The 20,259-nt window shown below is 32.5% G+C and overlaps 2 protein-coding genes across 2 annotated transcripts in view; one reads left to right on the forward strand and one right to left on the reverse strand.

The window, feature by feature from the left end:
• Window positions 1-488: 488 nt before the first annotated feature.
• On the reverse strand, window positions 489-12,500 carry LOC124363108 (prohibitin-2-like). The gene is made up of 8 exons (XM_046818237.1): window positions 12,110-12,500; window positions 9,892-10,012; window positions 7,182-7,407; window positions 5,888-6,013; window positions 4,526-4,633; window positions 3,973-4,050; window positions 2,715-2,811; window positions 489-857 (listed from the first exon to the last, which is right to left on the reverse strand). Exons 1-8 carry the CDS (start codon window positions 12,237-12,239, stop codon window positions 742-744), a joined length of 1,002 nt encoding a protein of 333 aa, XP_046674193.1. The 5' UTR covers window positions 12,240-12,500; the 3' UTR covers window positions 489-741.
• Window positions 12,501-15,989: 3,489 nt separating this feature from the next.
• LOC124363109 (syndetin) overlaps window positions 15,990-20,259 on the forward strand; it is a 54,967-nt gene continuing 50,697 nt past the window's right edge. The window contains exon 1 of the mRNA XM_046818238.1: window positions 15,990-16,326. Coding sequence (XP_046674194.1) covers window positions 16,267-16,326 — 60 coding nt within the window. The 5' untranslated portion in view covers window positions 15,990-16,266. The remainder of the gene's footprint in view (window positions 16,327-20,259) is intronic.

Below are 20,259 nucleotides of genomic sequence, written 5' to 3' on the forward strand. Positions count from 1 at the left end.
TTAACTACTAATCAAACATTGAATTGACATTTTGTTTCATTTCGTAATTATTTCATTAAAAGCACAAAATCACATTAATTGTGTTGTTGACTATGGTTAGATGTATTATATGTACAATGCTCAAATGACTACCTGTCTTCACCTTCCTCTTAAAAGAAATCACTGAAAGCCTCACAAAAACAAAAGACACACATTTCAAAGCACAACTATCCTACAAATAAGCAAATGCTGCTAAAATGAATAAATTGAGAGGAAACTGATTGATATTTAAATATTTTGTATACGAAAATGGTTAAGTAAATACAATACTAACTGTATAAAAGTATAATTAATAAGAAATAAGCCTTTTAGCACAGTTTGGAAAACCTACGTGTCAAACATCTAAAATCTAAATAAATGTTAAAAAACTACAAAATCTCAAAGAACTTACATTTTTGGAGTTGTCGATGACAAGGATCTAATTTTAGGTTTAGAATGAAACTACAAAAAACGTATTAGTTTATTTTAATTTTCCCTTACATAAAAATTACTTATTACAAAAACTACAGTAGTAACTCCCTTAACTAATAAAGTGTCCGAAGCTCTCTGTGAAATTAAGTTTCAGGGAAGTATTGTGAATGTCTTCTAAAGTTACTAAGCATTATTTTTTAACTGAAGCCAAATTAAAAATGTCGCAATCAAGAAATTTGAGTTCCAAAGAGGTAGTTGTACATTTGTCTATAATGTGTGTGGACGTGGACTTTACGCCCGACTGGTGACTATCTGCGCCGCCGTTTGTTGGACAGTGTCGGTCACAGCCGCATTCACCTCCCCGCCACCCCCCCTGGCCGGTTGGGGTGAGAAATATGGCCGCGGGCCTGTAAACCAATCTAACCTCAGGGTGAATTGGAGAGAACAGGTTTTATCATTAGAAAAAATTAAGAGCATTCTTGGACCTGTATAAAAACATTGTTAAATATTTCAATTGATTACTAATTTTAGTTCAAAATATATGTGAGAATGTAAAATTAAAGAAAATATAACCACTGAAATGTTACACTGCATTTAGGACATAGTTCTTTTTGCAAAGGTTATACACGAACTCCTACACTAAAATTTTATTTTTATTTCTACGTATATTGTTTTCTTAAGTCTACATTTTCAAAGAGTAAGCCATAAGATCATACTACTTCATAAATGTTGATTTTTACAATGTACGCTATGTTTATAATTTTTATTTATATAACAGTGCAAATTTATCCAACGTGATAATGCCTGAATCATGGGAAAGACGAAATGTAACCTAATATCCAAAACCAAAATTTTAGAATTGTTTATTTTAGTATTAATACATTCTTATTTTGCAATAACATATCATTCATTGAAATATATCGTGTGCAAATATAGACACATAGAATGAATTAAGACATTTTTATAGTACAATAGAACCTTTGTAAGTTCGACCCCTCTAAGATCTCTGGTTAACTTGAACCAGTTTTGGTAAGTAGAATGCACATAGTAACTTAATAAGTCAAAGACGTACTACGCGTTTGAGATGCACGTGTCAATGCCTCTTATCAATGCCACGATCACAGAAAACTCAATGTTTATAGTTGCAAATTAAAAAAAGCTACAATCAGTTACGTAAGACCTTCGTAAAGTTTTTATCAGGTCTTCCGACACTTCTTTGTATCTGTTTATTATAAATATATTTACTTTTATTTTTGTTTTTCTTGACTTTTTCTGGTTCACCGGATTTTTGGGCTGCAGTTGTTGGTCTTAATTATTGAAGTTCTACTGTGGTTTGTTTATATGTACACTTTCATGCATTTCTACCACATGAATTTAATTAATAAAATATGATAACAATAAATGACAACAGCATGATAGATTAACAACTTGACTTTGAAATTGGTAGCAATAACACGCAGATCATTATCATTGTTTAAGTATCGTACCACAAAATATAGTCAATTAAGGCTATTTATGATGTTAATAACAAATAACCAAATTAAAATTAATTGCGATAAGAGATTGTGGTATTTAAACTTCTATCAACATATACCAAGCAAAAAACTCGTATACACTTTAAAAAATTGTCGACACAATACAAGATTTATGACATAATAATTTTTTATTTCTTTGACATAAAGAGATTATATTTATTGTTTCGGTCGTTACTTCGAAAAACTATGTATTGTGTTAAAAATGTAATATAAAGTACCTGGAAATTCTGAAACTGGATTGTAAGAATGGAAAACTTCTATTTACCAAAGTATAAATACCTTAATCCCCAAAGCATACACAGGACAGGATCAATGGGAAGGATATAGGCTTAAAAATAACCCTTAAAACAGACGAGTAAAACATTTTATTAACAAGTAGTAATAAAAGTCGTAACTGTAACTAAAAAAATCAAGTGAAAAATTGACAAATGCATAACAATTCAAAGCTAGCACAGCACCAACGATGTATTGTACAGGGGCTTCTGGTGTAAGAAAAACATAAATTGAAAACTAATTGATTTTATTACAATTTTTCAATAACAAGACACCACCAGTTCATAACTTCCAAATACAAAATTCAGTTACTAATATGAGTACACAATAGTTTTATCTGAATGACATTTCCAGTTGGCCCTTCTCCCTTCTTGGTCACAATCCAATCTCGAGGCACTGAGAAACTAATTTCTGTCTATATAACTAACTAGGAGGTGTAACTACGCTACTTCTTACTTTTAAGCTTCTCACTGAGGTCGTCAAAAGCAGGGTCATTGATGTTCAACATAAGAGCTGATCCACTGAGGTAGACCTTGTTCTGGGAGTTGGCAATCTGCAAAACAATTTCAATCTTTAAGCTCCTGTCTTGATTTTGCTTCTGCTAATATTGATTACGATGGATGTCAAAAGGAAACCAGGAGAGCATTATTCATCTTTAGATGTGAGACTCTAAAAACGTAAAAATAAGCATAAAACCTAGTAAAAACGTGAACAGGAAAACGATGTCTTGGGCTGCCTTCTTCACGAATCTTACTAAACATAAGATTAATCATCTATTCAACTCAATAGTCAACTGCGAGTATCATAACCAAAATATAGTCTTAAATCCTACTGGCCTGGACTTGGTTCCTTTCATGTTATTTGTTTAGTGATCAGAATTAATAACATAGAAATATATCGTAATTAGCTTATTAATTTAGTGTAAGCTGATGTAGATATTATTTTATTGTTAGATAGGAGAATCGCATACAAATGTTGAAAAATTACCTCTCCCAATTCTCTAGGTCAATTAAGATTAAGGTTTGAGATAAAAAATGTAAAATTTGGTATTCTTCTTAGTCTCAGCATTCACTATTAGTATACCACAAATGTTACCAAAACCTAGAATGGTAAAGTATATTGAGTGTGTTAATTTGAGATAGAATTGCCCTAACTAACGATTTTTGTTTATATATTTGTTGGCTGGGGAATGCAAATTAAATTTTATTTTGAAATTTTTGTTACTATTTAATAGGAAAATCAACAGTCTTACCTTAAAAAACTATCTTTTAGGATCCACTGATTTGAAAGAATACATAAAGTACACTTATTTTTCACATATTTAGAAATTTTGTATTGAACTGTAATGTTTTTTACCCAGAGTACAGAGCATTTCTTTCAAATCAGTGGACCCTAGAATGTAGTTTTCAAGGTAAGTCTGCTGATTTTCCTATCAACTAACAATAATCCTTGGCTTTAAACTCTGTTAATTTTGAAAGTTTGTTTTAAAAATATGTTGTTTAAATATTTTTATAAATTTAATAAGAATAATGTATAATCTATGTAAAAGTTTGGATTATCATTACACATTGCGTAAATTTAAGTTTTCAGCTTTAGTATTTTTGATATTGAAATATACCCCTATGTTGTAGGGTTGTGATAAACATTGTATAAAATAATCTATGTTAATGTAACTGATGAAAAATCAATATCAGAGAGTAGGTTTGTAACTTACCGTTCGAGAAATGCTCTGAGCTGCTCGGATTTTCCTCAGTTTCAGGTAACCAGGGTTCTGTCCAACAGCTATACCCAAGTAAACAATACAGTTAAGGATAATACATTGTTACTTCAAAAGGATATAAAAGTTGTTTTGACAACACCTCAAACTATACTCTTCTTGTGTGACACATGGAACCTATAAATTCAGTGTACTGATTAAGACAAACTTTATTAATAGGACTGATTCATTGAAATTTGATGGATTAAGCTTAAAAAAAAAAGAAATCTTTTGACGCAATTCGCTAATGTTCAGTTATAAAAAAATAGTAAAGAAGTATTCAAATTTACTTTTTATGCAGTTCCAAATACTTACTAATTTGACCACTATTGGGATAAATTTTACTAACCGTATTGCAGTATTACACAAGCTCAGAGAGAGAGAGAGAAAAATTAAAGTTATTATAATATTGTTAATTTTTAACTTTTTGAGTACCAGCTTCAATAAAAAGATTTTTAAATCATTGTTTGCTCAATAAAAGATGACTTTAAAATATGTCATAAAAGGATATCATCTTGGCAGCTTCTGCTTCACCCTCAGCTTGGAAAATTTTTTGTTGTCTTTCTTGTTTTGCTCTCTCGACTACGAAGACTGCTCTCTGTGCTTCTTGTTGAGCTACCTGAAAATAACCGTTAGTTTATTGATAACTACGGAAATAAACATGTTTTCATACCAATTCTAAAACATGGACTAAACTTTGCAACTATATATTTTTTGTAACTATACATAATACCTAACTAATAGCAGTAAAATCAGAAGGATCTGAGCATCAATTTAATGATGATGCTACATCAAATTTCCCTGCATTAACCCTTGTTATAACAGAGAATTTGTATTAGTTCTGAATAAACGGTGACATCCAATACAAGGGTGTTTGTATTTTTTTTGAATGCAACGAATCTCAGCCACTACTGCTACAGCACACATTCCCCCTGATTAAACTTTGACCTTGTAACTAGAAAGACCAATGTCACTTTGTACACAATGGTGTTTCTGCATTGGCAAAGGCTGACTGAGCCTGACAAAGGAGAATGTGGCACAAAGTGAAGAATTTTTGTACATTGTCCTAAAAGTCAAACCTACGGACATACGTCAATACCAACACTGGAAAATTTTGAATTGTTTTTTGAACGCCTACAACTTCCAAAGAAAACATTTCCTTATTTATAAAAACATTTTTTTCATTTAGAGGAATGGAATATGAACATGTTGAATGTTATAATACAATGCTTGAATTACTGAAAGATGACACATTTGTTTCATGTTTTAGTATGATTTTCCTATTTACGTTATACAAAATAATTATCATGAAACAATGTAAAATTTAACTGCTACAAGAATGTGTTTTGTGCCTTACTGCAAACAAAGGTGTAAAAGACCTTTCTTGTATAATGAATACAAAATTATCAAGTTACTGGCGTATCTGGACATGTTCAAAAAATGGCTTTTCCCTTAGACATATGAAGATTTAAAATTTAGAAGTACATGTTCACTAAACCAACATATATATTTGATGAATACCTAAATCTTGAAAAGCATAGTACGCCAAACGTATCTTTACATGAACAATACGTAAAGAAAGGTTTAGTACATCATAATAAATTACATTATTGTTGCTATGTAGTTAATGTAAAGATTAACATGAAAGAGCATTGAAAATAAAATGATGAATACGTATTTCAATAGTTACAAGACGTAATTTCCTTTAATATTTTAACTAGGCAATACACACAACACTTGAAGGAAGCCATTGCATGTGTTTTCAACATCAAACACTGTACATTAATAATTTTTTTCTAGGATTTTATTATATTTGGTCGACCGTAAATTAAATGTTGTTGCTACGCAGAATATCCTAAATGCTGAACTTTACCTGTTTGGCCTCTACTGCAGCTGTGTACTCCTTGCCGAAGCTCAGTTCTGTGATGGAAACATCATCTAGAATGATGTTGAAGTCTTGGGCTCTCTCTATCAGCTCTTGTCTCACTTTCAATGATACCTGTGAACAAATATTGGAAACTAAGCAACAAAAGGGTTACACACCTTTATGCAGCTGGTACAATCTACTAAGTTATCACTTCAACAAAGTGATTTGCGATTAACCAAAAAGCCATTAATATTCCTCAATACAGTGTATGCACGCATACCATTTACACATAACCTAACTATGGTGGAAAGAGTTTATTCAATGTGAATGTTCGAGTGCGGCTCCAGTTCACTTCCCTCTTAGTGCAGCGTCTCTTCACCTAGATTACACTATATTTTTTAGTCCAGGTGTCTCTAATGTTGAAAAGATGTAAAGCATTCATTTTTTGGATTTCTTTATAAGAACATGACTCCAGATTCCAAGAGTCAAGTCTGTGACAGGGACAGATTCCAGACGCTGTACTAAGAGGAAGGTAAACTGGAACTGAACTCAACATTCACATTACCATTTACATAACAAAATATATTAAAAATGAGGAAAACATATCAAATAGTGTAGTAATTAAGTTTTTTTATACAAGGACCATCAACAAAGTAACTTAGTGTGATAGCTTAAATTTTGGCAACAATCCAAAGTACCGCTAATATTGTAATTTGATTTTATTGGTAAAAAAACTGTTAACTCATTGAAATACATCATTTCTCATTAACTTTGTGAATTTCATAGTGAGAAATTATGAAGGAGTGATACAATTAATTATGCACCAAGATAAAAATGGATGAACTAACTTACATTACCAGGACTAAAATTGTTGTCTTGACAAATGGACTGGAGGAAAAAGAAAGTGAGGAGCCACTATTTCACGATTGTAGTATTTTGTTTTTGGAATTTTGGCAAATTTTAGTTTTATGCATGAAATTAAACTCATTAAACAGTTGATTGACGTTAAACGTCACAATACAAAATAATAATCTATACTTAATTGAATTGAACTGTCTTTTTCATTGGTAGATAGAAGATTTTCAGACTTTTTTTTGTATTAATTGGTAGCATTAAAGAAATTTTCCTAGTAAATGAGTAAATAACAATTTTTAAAAGTGTTTTTACTAAAGGCTATTCAACCGTTTTACATATATTTGGCAGACATAGTATATTACTTTTTATAAATATTTGACAAACTTGGCTTTCTAGTTTTAATTTTCTAATCAACTCTGAACTGTAAAATCTATTCTCGGCTTACCTGTTGTCTCATTGTTATTAACTGTGAGGCATTGAATTTGGCAACGACTGATTTTAGGACTTCGTTACAGATTGACGGCAACACTTTCTCATCGTAGTCCAGACCTAACTGTCGATACATCTCTGGGAGCTTGGAAGCGTTTGGTCGTGACAGGACTCGGAGACCTATTGATACCATCTGTAAATCTTTTGAGCCAGTAGGAGAAGAAATTTTCCTTGGCCTGGACCTGAAATTTCAAACGATAAAATATGTAGAGAAAACAAAATGCAAAACTGTTTGAATCTAACCTTGGATACAATATCAACACTCTATATTACGATATGATATAATGAACATTTAGAAGATTACACTTTTCTGATCTAATCAGAAATGTTAAAACCCAAAATCCGTTATTGTAATACAGTTACCCGTTGTTATAATAGCTACCCTAGTAGGATTTACACATTTGACCTCGTTATATGTTACAAAAAGTATAAAACTACGTGTTGAGGATTGAAATCTACCCTCTTTACCTTGCGCAGATGTGGCGTGTTGTTTGTGCTCTTGACTTCTGTGAACTGACAATGCCAGGGTTCATTTTCTCTTGTCTGGTCTTCAAAAGCTATTGACGGGTACGATACCAATATTTTTATTGGTAGTTCATTGCCAAATGTTATATTAAGTACATGTTTGTTTTTTAACATCTGAGAAAGAGGGTACATTTGAATCCTAGAAACGTAGTGGTATACTTTTAGTAACATAACATATAATGATAGGTAATGTCTAATATACTATTATCCTTTCAAACCACCCATCGCCAATAAAAAAACTTTAATGGCTACCCTGTTGTAAAAATCACCCTTACCCCAAATAATATATTGTTACACCAGTTTTCATGAAAAAATAACATTTACTTTTTGCATGTTTTCAGTTTAAAATAACCAAAAATGTACATAATCGTAATGAAAAAACATACATTGAACATTAATATATGTTGTATTGTTTTACTTTATTTCAACAGTAAGGGGGAGTCAGTAGGGTGCAGCACACACAACACGTTGGTGCAGCAGTCTGCTTTAAGTATAGTCAGTTGAAGTATGTGAGTGACAGTCAGGTGCGCAAGATTTGTTCTTTCTCCTCAAGATCAGTATACTTGCCCTGGGTAAGATAGGTTTATGATATGGGTATGATGTGTTGAGATATGGGAAGGTTGGTTAAAATATGGGTAGGGTGGTTAATAAATGTGCAGGAGAGTTATGGTTAGGTAAGATTTCGTTGTTTACAATAAAATAAAAACATATAAAAAGTAAGTGTTGATAGTACAATGTAAAATACCTAAAACTAGTCTGCAAATACCTATTACAAACAAAATCAGATTTAAAATTGATATTTTGGTGTTAAAACAATTTTCCATAAAAACATCTTTTGGGAAGTTTAGCACCAATGTATCAAACTGCAATCATAAATAACACTTTGGAGAGCCTAATCATAAATAAAGCCCTCAACTGCGCAATTTTATGGATTTTCAGACCTTTTCGTTAACATACGATAAACTAAAATTGAGTTTAGCTCCAGTTCACCTTCTTCTTAGTGCAGCATATATATTCTATATATAGAATCTGATACTATCGCAGACTTGAATCCTGGAATTTGGAGTCTTGCAATTTTCCCCTAGCTCGCCGTAGCTTCTGCAATGTTTCACAGTACCTCTCTGAGTTGATTGTTGATCCTCGTTCAAGGAAGTCAACCAGAACCACACCCTTAACATCCCAAAAAACAGTTACCATTATCTTTCTGAGTTTGGAAAACTTTTTCTTTTAATGTGTGTGCTCCTATTCCATAGACTGCATTTTTGTTTCACAGTTGACATGCTTCACCCATGTTTCATCAACAGCAACAAAACGATAGAGAAGTTCATTACCATGTTTGTCGTATTCAAAGAAAGTTAACAATGCAGCAAGTCTTTGTTTTTTGTGAGTGATCTTCCGTAAGGATTTTTAGCACAAAATTTGTGGTATCCAAGCTTCCCTAAAACAATTCATGGAAACAAACGTCGTGAAATTTGTGGAAAATGTTCAGAGAGTTCAGTTATTCACAAGAACTTTGTCATTGATTCTCACCATCAAATCTTCAGTCACTAGGCTAGGCTGACCGGTACGACTATTGTATGAACATTGGTGTACCATTTTTAAAGTCAATTCACCACTGCATTACTCTGCTTTCACTCATTATTCCATTTCCATAAACTTCACATAGTTGGTGATTGATTTCAATTGATTTATGTTTTTTTTTTTTAAAAAAAACCTTACCAATGAACGCACTTCACAAGTGGTGTGACTTTCAATTGCAGAACACATTTTAATTAATCACAGTGAGGAAAGTACGAGATACAGACCGTGCAAAACTACAGCTCGATGCGTACTGAACACCACAGTGTTTTGACAGCAACATGGCGGGTGTGGTTCCACCCACTGCTGCACCATTTAAAAACGTCTGATTACTTTCAGGATTTAAGATAAATAATAATGAATGAAAAAACATTCTTTTAAAAGATCTATTAAACAGGTGAAATTCTTACCAGATCCCTTAGAATATTGCCGGGATCTTGTGTGGATATCATTTAAAACAAAGCTGGAACTGAAAGGGTTAAATATTTACTTCCCTCAGACCTATACATCAGTAAGTTTTTACTGAGTTAAAAAAATACGTACTAGCAGGACATCAAGCTTACCTGATATCGTAAATGATTGGATACTGGAACCATGGTATCCTAAAATGTAGTCCTTCTGTATAGATGTCGTTCTGGATACCACCTAACCTGCTGAATATTATAGCTCTGTGACCACCTTCAACTGTAAACAGGCAAAAAAAAAGAAAGCTTTAAATACGTTACATAAAATTATTATGCTTTTGATAACAAATACTATTTTACATCTACATTTTATATAAAATCCTTACAACCCTTTCCACTTGGATGTCAACGATCCTCACTTCTACTTCAATGTTACCACTCCAGGAAAAGTGTGCATCATCGGCTATTTGACAAAACTAAGCTTCATTATAGAATACAGTTAGGGTAGGGTCCAATAAGCGGACCCGGTTTTTTTATATCGAAGAATATAATCATCGATACCTAATATTCGCATATCGAATCATAGACTATCAATCGATATAAAAGTAATAACAATCATATGTTTTAAATTAAAATGTGAATTTAATGATGTAACAAATAATAAATTAACATAACCAAAATCATGGAAACTCATAACTTTAACTAAATGAAACAGAACGAAAACGTTTTTACTAAAGTTGTGTCCACCATTACCTTCTTTTTTGCATCTGAAGACGACCATGTTAGCTCCTCTGACAGTTACATTTGTTACCTTTCCACAAATATCACATAATGGATTCTTAGGTACTAACCCAACATTCTGAAGCCATAAAAAACATGTTTTATCGTCTTTTAAAGCAATTTCGTGAAGCTTCCTAAGATTGACAGCCATTTTTAATACACAATGTTACTTATGTGAAATTTAAAATATTACCTTAATTGTATTATTTGAAAGTGTTTACAGCTGTTCATATAGATTATTTGAGTGACTTGTTAAAAATAATTAATCAGTATCGATTGATTATATCGATGGTTATGATTAAGTAATATCGTTTGCCAATTTCGATATAAAAAACCGGGTCCGCTTATTGGACCCTACCCTACAGTTATTACAACTTGTCAATCTAGTTACTAAACTTTGCCAAAGCCTAAAATTAAAAATAAAGGCAAAATATTTTTATTTTTAGCTGTGAAGTTGTGTTAAAATACTTTCAGCAGCTGATGACATTTATATGTTATCAAGGGAATTATGAATTCTGTGCTTATTTGGTCCAACATCTTGTTTTCTATTAATTCAAACAAACTCTCCAATAATGTAGTTTTTATTTTTGTGAGGCCTTTCATACTCAATGAGTACATCTTCAGACTCACACTTTGTGTGAGTCTGAAGATGTACTCATTGAGTATGAAAGGCCTCACAAAAATAAAAACTACATTATTGGAGAGTTTGTTTGAATTAATAGATAATTTCCAATAAGAGAAGAGCTTCAAGAATGTATCTTGTTTTCTGTTTTTGATATTATTAGATGGTCATGAATATCGATGATTCAATAATCATGATTTAATTGTGTTGGTGGTCACTTACACTGCAAACCCCTATTAATAACAAACTGACCCACACACTTACATAAGGGGAAAATAGGGTAGGGTAAGATAAGCGGACCCGGTTTTTTATATCGAAGAATGTAGTCATCGATATCTAATATTCGCATCTCAAATCCTATACTATCAATCGATATAAAAGTATATATAGTCCTCAATAACAATCCTATGTTTTAAATTCAAATATGAATTTAATATTTACAGTGATCAAACAAATTATTATAACCAAAATTAGGAAAACTGAAGACGACCATATTTGCTCCTCTCACAGTTAGGCCTACAGTTGTTTCTTTCCCACAAATTTCACATAATGGGTCTTTCGGTACGAGTCCAACATGTTGAAGTCACGAAAAACATATCTTATCATCTTTCCAAACAATGTCATGTAGTTTTCTAAAATTGACTGCCATTTTTAATAATCAAATGTTACTTACATGAAATTGAAATATTACATTACGAGTATTATTTTTAAGTGTTTACAGCTGTTGATATGGATTATTTAAGTTTATTTTTCAAAATAATTAAACTGTATTGATTGATTATATCAATGGTTATGATTACGTAATATCGTTTGCCAATTTCGATATAAAAAAACCGGGTCCGCTTATCGAACATGATATAGTAGGTATAAAATAACTTCATATTTAGTTTACCCTTAGTCCTTAACCAAGTAATATAGCCTACATGTGTGATGCAAAATAGGCCTTACAGATACTTAAAAATTAGAAATATTCACCTGTGAACATTGACTGACTTATTCCATACACTGCTGCACCAGCAGCAGCAAGTATTTTCAAGCCAGTCCCTAAGCCCTTTGGATTATTTCCTAATCGATTAGCCATATCAGTAAATTTTGATTGGGCCATCCTAATATCCTACCGGCTAACCAAAAAGAATTTGTAAAACACCAAAGTCACTAAAAATCACAATCCTAGATTCGTCTTTTTTATTATATAAGTGAGACAAATAGGCTGGTCCACAACTAACGTACACTCACTAAATTTTACAACAATTTAGAAACAAACTTAGATGATGCAAGGCGTGCAAAATATACAGAAACAACTTTATCACCCGATGCCAGTGTGTGAACGAGAAGAAATCGAGAAAAGAAGTCTTCTCTTCTTCTGGGAGCAACAACCAAGAACAGACCACCGAATACCAACCAAGTTCAAGAGCATGAGACTGAAAGTTTAAAAGCAATTATTGTATTTCTATAATAGGAACAAGGTCGTAGAAAAAAGTTACATCTCACGTATTTGAAAAATTAACTAATTAATTATTAAAACACAATAACGCTGATTTAGTTCTTATTACATACTTTAGTTTCAAACATTATAATTTTTTCTCTCCTTTAAGCCTAATCGTTCAGCTATGCCGGCTTTGTTGTACACTGCGTATTATGACTATACTCGTTAAGGCCTTTCCTGGATTATAAACCACAATCTCAGTTAGAGATCCAAAACTGTATCCATTAGTCTACGGATAAGGATTTCTAAAGGTTTAATCCTTAACAGTACAGTTTAGGTAATATTCGACCAATATACTTACCTCAATAGTGCTGCTTTAAATTATCTTTACGAAAATACTCTGATGTAAGGTACGTGGGAGATATCTCAGTAATAAATCAAGGATTCAAATGACGTTATTTGTCCATGGCTTAGTATTTGATTTATTTACTAATCGTGTATTTCATCCTTTACAATTCGAGTATAATTAACTTATGAACTCACGTAAATGCACTTATGTGTTCATTAACGTTTGAGAAAACCTGCATTACAAAACAACTCATTATTGTTTTTCTCCTGAGATGTCTCTCAAACGCTCCACCCAAAAACTCTGTATAATACACAATGTTCCTAAAACTAGACGTATACCATTCGAACTCTTTGTCCATACTTAGGGGACCCCTGTGTCCAAATGAGTAACATATATCTACAAATGTACTAAAGATTAAACCAATATCTTTTTTACAAATGTTGGAATTGTAAGCGTACACCAGATATTTCATAATAAATACATCAGAAATTGTAATAAAACCGTGTAATGTAAAAATACTATATAAACGTTTGTTGAAACACACGATATTTGTTCGAAATATAAAATTTGTATTTTGGATACAGAAATATCCAAAGTACGATAGTAAATTTCACATGACTAGCTTGAAATTTTTATTATAAAAATATATATTGTGGCTTGGGTAGTAATTTTATTTTACTAGTAAGTAAATCAAAGACAGTACTATAGTCAGACGTAAATGCACTCTAGAGCGTTATGCAACGGAATTACCACTTTTTATTAATTATTTTATTACCCCCGCACCTTATTTTATGGTCTATTGATATTTTACTGTTCTTGGAATATGTTTTGAAGGTACTCATATAACTCCCTAGCTATGTTACTAACATAGTTGTACACTCATTGCAGTAAACTTAAATAAAAGCACAACACTGCTGAGTGTGGACTAATGATGAATTGCACTGCGGCGATCGACAATACAGTGACTCTTTCGCGGCGCTTGCCGTATTTGTTTATTTATTTATTCAGGATAAACACCATTTTACAAGAGATAATCATGTGCAAAATGTCAATACATAATGGAATCTTATAAAACTAAAGGAAAACGTTTAATTAAACCAAGTAACAATTATAATCATACATCAAGCATAGGTAAAAATGATAATAAAAACGAGATTAGACATAAAAAGCTAACTGTATAAATATCACAGTAATCGAGGAATGATAAAAAGTTAAGAAATAAATTAATATCAAAGTTTTACTTTAAAAATACATGCTTGAGATACTTTACACTGTCGAAAAAGAAATCGTGTGATTTATTAATTTTATGTCATTTATGATTCTGTAGAGCTTTGGCATGCAACTATTATATAAGTATGACTTGAACTGCAGACACGAAAGAACAGGTCGTTTGAGCGGGTGGATATTGGCATAAAATCAACTTTATTTAGAAGGTCTGGGCTGTCAACATCACCAGTTACGATTTTCTTGAGAAAGACCGCATGTAAATGTTGTATCCTTGAAGCCAATGACCCAAGACTAAAACAATTAGCCAGCAAATCCACAGAGGCACTATGACTCTATAGTAGTCGCATCTCAATCTGAAGGTAACAAATCTTAGGAAACGCCTCTGAATCTTCACAAGCTGATCGATGTGGCTAGACTGGAAGGAACTCCATGATACTTCTAATAAGAGAAAGTAGAGGATCTTCATATCTTCATCACTTATACCATGCTTGGCGGCACGGAACGTACTTTATTTTAAGGTCTGGTCTTAAGTCCAACGACGTCAATACTCTAAGATCCCTAACACAGTTCTGCTAAGATAAAGTGGTGCTACAAAGAGTACAATAAAAAACAGTTGGGGGTTTTTGGACAGAAGATAAAGAGCCATATTTGTTATACTCTGGTCCTTTGTAGTTTGTACAGTCCTTTACAGCTTGAGCTCTCAGTCGCACTTTAAGTAAAGGATTCTAAGTGCCATTCTGTCTTCTACATTGTATCTATTATTCTATTTCAGTATGGATATGGTACATTGTTTATTAAGCAGTGTTAAGCATGGCTGGGGTGTACCTTAAATGTCAGGATAGCAAATAAAGGGCGACTTAAGTGCTTGAGTATTTGAATATAAGTTTATTGATCCAAAGCATCTTAGTAATAATTATACATTGAACACAAGTTGTTCTTACAAGGTTGATTAATACTGGAGACTACCAGACATACTAAAGAGCTGAGGGCTAGCGTGACTTACCCAGCAACGTAACCACTAGGGCCAACAAAGACATGGCAGCACAGAGAATGACACCGGGCAGAACTCGTACAGGACTGGGCCCCGACTCGACTGCGCTGATGCGAGGCTGAGACGACGAGATGACAGATGAGATGAGAAGAACTGGGAGATCGAACTACTAATTTTGACTAAGTTTGGGTCTATATACTGAGGTGGTGGTTCCCTCTCCAGAGGAGGCGGAGCCTCCCCTACCGTGCCGTGCTCCAGGGGTTCTGAGCCCTGATTGGTCAGTGGATATTTTGGGTCTACACGTGTGACCTCCAAGAACGGAACTGGTTTCCCACAGCCGGGCCATTAGTGGTGAGCCGACATCCCGGACACTGGTTTTTGGAATGTTATTTTAAGCTGCGTGTGGCCTTTCCTCATGTGGTGTCGTCCTCCCTGGGAATCTTGGCTACATGAGTGTTTTTAAGTTGATGCCTAATTTAAGATAATCCTGTCTGCATTCCCAGACTCTCGTTAATACCCTGGGAAGAAATGTTAAGAGGGCCACTGTCCTAAAAGCCTCTCAGATATCTTTCTACTTTCCTAACTGACTTCCAATTTGGAGTAGAATGATTCATAACAGCAGTATGTAAAATGTGATAAAGCCCATATATCTAAGTTAGATACCACAACTGCCAGTGTCTCCAATGATAGGACCACATTAGTTCATATTAGTTATATATATATATATATATATATATACACACATAAGCCATTGTCATATAAATCACAGCAGCTGTTTTGTTTTTTTTCTTACTGCTATTATTTTAGTAGCTGATGGAATATATTACATTGACGTTGTCAGCTAATCAGCTGTTTTGTTTTAGTAAACAATTTTTCTGTTGCTAATGGGTGTCAGTTAGTAAAAATTAATATTTATTTTGTTTATAAACATTACGAAAAAGTAAAACACTGATTTTATGTTGACATGTTTACTGATTATCCTGCTAGAATGATATTAAATAGTTTTATATGTTGATACTGGCTGAAACATTTATATGAAGTTAAATTAATTAGGTCTATCAATTTAATGCCTACACAATATTTCTATTTTGTAGTGAAATTTTAAAGTGTTACTGTGAACTTTAATAAAATAGTCTCTAATGGAAAACTTCAACATGGAGGATATAAAACACAAATTTTTGGGTTTTATTTCCAAACAGGTAAGAGGTTTTATTAAGTTACATGACTGAGTGTTAAGCCATTATCAGTTAAGATTATTATATTTTCAATCACTACATTAACTCCGGAATCGTAATGCACAGACACAACACTTTAATGGTAACACATAGTCTCTCAGACTACCCTAGGGGAAAGTAAATTAACCCTTCTAGTAGGCTAGTAACGCATTTTGAGTCGGTGTGTCATCTCCACTTCTATGACATATTTAGCCATCAAAAGAGGTTTTAATCCTGACAAAAATGATATCTATGTATTCTTAGTGAACTAATAATCACAAAAATAGATTGAAATTTCCGATAAACCTTGTCACTTCATTTTAGCAACTTGTTTAGAATCTCAGTGCCAGCCACAAAGTGGTGTGAAGGGTAAAACACTATCTGTATTTCCAAATATTAAACTGAAGGGAATTTGCATTTTGAAAGAGTTAAACTTCTAACACTGAAAACAGCACCTCTTTCTAAACATGTGATCTTTTTTTATGGTCTACAAATACGGTTTTTAGAAGTACAAAAGTTGGCTGCCTAGTGTCTGCAAGCATGTGTCTATAATGGTAAGCGACTCAAATTTAGTTGCTTTTGCGGATAAATGAAAACTGTGTGGATATATTTTTTTAGGGTGAAACTAGTAGAATTGACACGATTTGACAGTCTGTGAGTTTTGTTTGCTACCATTGCCTCGGCTTTAGATAAAGAAGAAGTGCAAAGTTATTTTCATCATCAGCTGTTGCTCGGGCTGATCGCAGATTAAACAGATACATAGTGCATTACATTGCATTTGTATAAACAATGAACATTAGCACTTGTTGATGTATATTTTAGGGTGTTTAATTTATCGTGACTATATTGTATACTAAAATGTGACAATTGTTATTAGAAAATCGTAGATGTTAAAACGTGATTTACTTTGAATTACCCTTTATTCCAGTAATAATAAATATTTACAACACATATTATATATCAATATACAAAGTTTTGACTGCTCTACTTGAAAAAGACTCTATTTACAACATAATAGAACATACAATTAAAAAACAAAAATTTTTATAAAAGTGTAGGCTACAAAAACACAACATATAGAATAAAAATATAAATCATACGCTATGACATATACATTTTAAAAACAAGATAGTAGGAGGCTTATTTATCACAAATACAGTAGTCTGAAAATTTATAAATCAATATTTACCGAACCAAAATTGAAATGTGTTATTTGTTTACAGACAGATAGAGTTCGATGATGGTGCATATCTTTCCGTGGCATTTGGATGAGCATTAAGAAAGCCTATAACATGGATGATATCTCATGAATGTGCTATAAACGTTTTTATATATTTATTTTGCTTAGCTATCACTAACGATCCTGGCAAAATTCCTCTTCTGTCTGTCTGTCTGTCTATCTGCTTGTGTTTGTTTTCCGCTGGATATATAAAGAAATAATTGAGATGTAGACTGACGGTACTCATATCTCGGAACAAACAAGGTTCTAGTTTAATCTTTCTAGTATTTTGGCCCATATGACTGTTATATTGTTTAGTGTCATAATACAATTCAATTTAATTCAATTCAAAACAGCTTTATTCACTTGACATATACACATATATACCAGAATAGTGTCAGGATTTAATTTATGTTCTTACTAAAGTAGAAAAAAAACAAGAATACATAACAGAAAATACGAGATTTATCAACAAGGAATAAAAAAAGTTTAAAATATACATGCATGTAAAAAACCTTACACTATTACACGTGATCTTATATTATTATTACCATTCTAGTCCTTATAATTATTACAATTATAGTTATTCGTAATAGTTATTAACTTGAAATAAGATAATATAAAATTTATCTTCACTTGAAATAATATAAAATATTGTTGGCTGAACGTTGGCAAAGCCTATCACTTGTAGAGCTGGACAAATTTTGTTTCTGTCTGTCTGTCTGTCTGTCCACATGACATATTGAAAAAGAATTGACCTGTAGATTTGGATTTGTGCATGAAGCTTCATTTCTAAATGAGGAATACCAAATTCAATTGTGGTCCGTTTCTCTCAATAGGATTAAACTGAGTGTTAGTGAATATTTTTAAATAGTCTTTTGAGAAACAAGAAAATAGCAGGATAAATATTTATGTAAACAAATTCAGTATATTCATAAAAGATTTAAATTTTTTTTATTTACGTTTTTCATTTGTTATTAAAATTTTATTTAAATACATATTTAATATATACATATAATACATATTTGGGTAGGGTACGATAAGCGGACCCGGTTTTTTATATCGAAATTGGCAAACGATATTACCATCATAACCATCGATATAATCAATCTATACTGATTAATTATATTGAACAATTAACTTAAATAATCTTATATCAAAACTATTCAAATAATACACGTAAGATAATATTTCAATTTTACATAAGTAACATTTGATTATTAAAAATGGCAGTTAATTTTAGAAAGCTACACGACATTGCTTTGAAAGATGATAAGACATGTTTTTCGTGTCTTCAATATGTTGGGACTCGTACCAATAAATCCCATTATGTGAAATCTGTGGGGAATAAAAACAACTGTAACTGTGAGAGGAACAAATTTGGTCGTCTTTAGTTTTCCTAATTTTGGTTATAATATTTTTTTTTTTCGTCATTGTAAATATAAAATTCATATTTTAATTTGAAAACATATGATTATTATTGAGGACCATAGGCGTAGCGTGACCTAATAATTTGGGGGGGCACGGGGTCTCCGGGGGGGGGGGGGGTGGTCCCGTGGAAACTTTTTTGAAAACTACCACTTAAGAAACTAAAGTAAAGTATATGTGTATTTTTGTTAAACATTGGTTTTAATCAATTTTTACTATATTGATGGATTGTAAAAAGACTCAATTTCAAATTATACAAGTTTATTCTATTCTAGACATAACTGCAAGGACATTTATAACACAAAAACAAATTTGTGTACAAGACAAAGTTTTAAGGTGAACAGAACTACAGTAATGGTTTTTCAACGAAACCAATTTTCGTTACTTCTAATGAAGCATTAGCCCTCCTATCGGCTAGATTTGAAAATCTGTCAACTAACAGATCTAGTTTTTATCTTTCATGTATTCAGACGTCAATTCTTGCTCAATAGACATCAGGGCAAGCCCACTTAAGCGGTCTTCTGTCATGGTGCTTCGAAGAAATGTCTTTAGCCTTCGTAGTGTAGAAAACGATCTTTCTGCGCTTGCTGTTGTGATAGGCCACGAAAGTGATATTTCTAGTAGCTGCCAAACATCTGGTGCACTGGCTTGAAGATCATTCTCAATAAAAAAATCAGCCAACTCTTGGAACGTTATTTCTTGTGGTTGCTTTGTCTGTTTTGACAAAATTGTTCTTTGCATAACAGTGAAAAAACTTAAGATGTACAGAGAAACTTAAAGACAAGTTATAAAACTTTTGGATTGCCATAACAGCGTTGTTGTCAATTTCGGTCCAATTAAAATAGTAACTGGGCAATGCAGTTGATTTTTATCATAATCGTTCTTGGAAAAAAACGAGATTGCAGGTTTACAATTACTGTGTCTTAAAGCAGCAAAGTAAATGCCAGTCTTGAACATCTGTTCAGGTTCAGGTTCAGGTGATTGATGAAATGCAGCATCTGAAGAGCTACTACTAGCTTCAAGTTTTTTCGGAATCTTCCGTTTGCGTGGTAGTGAAGGCCTTTCAACTGACAAACCTTTCATACCATATTTGTTACACTGTTCTTCTGACTCATTCCACATCTGAATAAAGCCATCATCATTTCTGTCCAGTTTTAAACAGTCAATGACTGATTCAGCTTTTGCAAAAACCTTAGAAATGTCAAGAGATTCACTCTGCAGTTCTTTGGAGAGTATATCAGTCTGACTCAAAACGCTGTGCAATAGTTTTT

Source organism: Homalodisca vitripennis, chromosome 5 (genome assembly GCF_021130785.1).
Source record: "Homalodisca vitripennis isolate AUS2020 chromosome 5, UT_GWSS_2.1, whole genome shotgun sequence".
NCBI classification, from domain to species: Eukaryota; Metazoa; Arthropoda; class Insecta; order Hemiptera; family Cicadellidae; genus Homalodisca; species Homalodisca vitripennis.

What these genes read in the sequence shown, in the direction of transcription:
- LOC124363108 (XM_046818237.1), bottom strand. Translation starts at nt 12,239, where the DNA reads ATGGCCCAATCAAAATTTACTGATATGGCTAATCGATTAGGAAATAAT. An exon ending in AAGTCAGTCAATGTTCACAG is followed by an intron (nt 10,013 to 12,109) that starts GTGAATATTTCT and finishes GCCTGTTTACAG; the next exon opens with TTGAAGGTGGTCACAGAGCT. An exon ending in CCAATCATTTACGATATCAG is followed by an intron (nt 7,408 to 9,891) that starts GTAAGCTTGATG and finishes TTGAAATTTCAG; the next exon opens with GTCCAGGCCAAGGAAAATTT.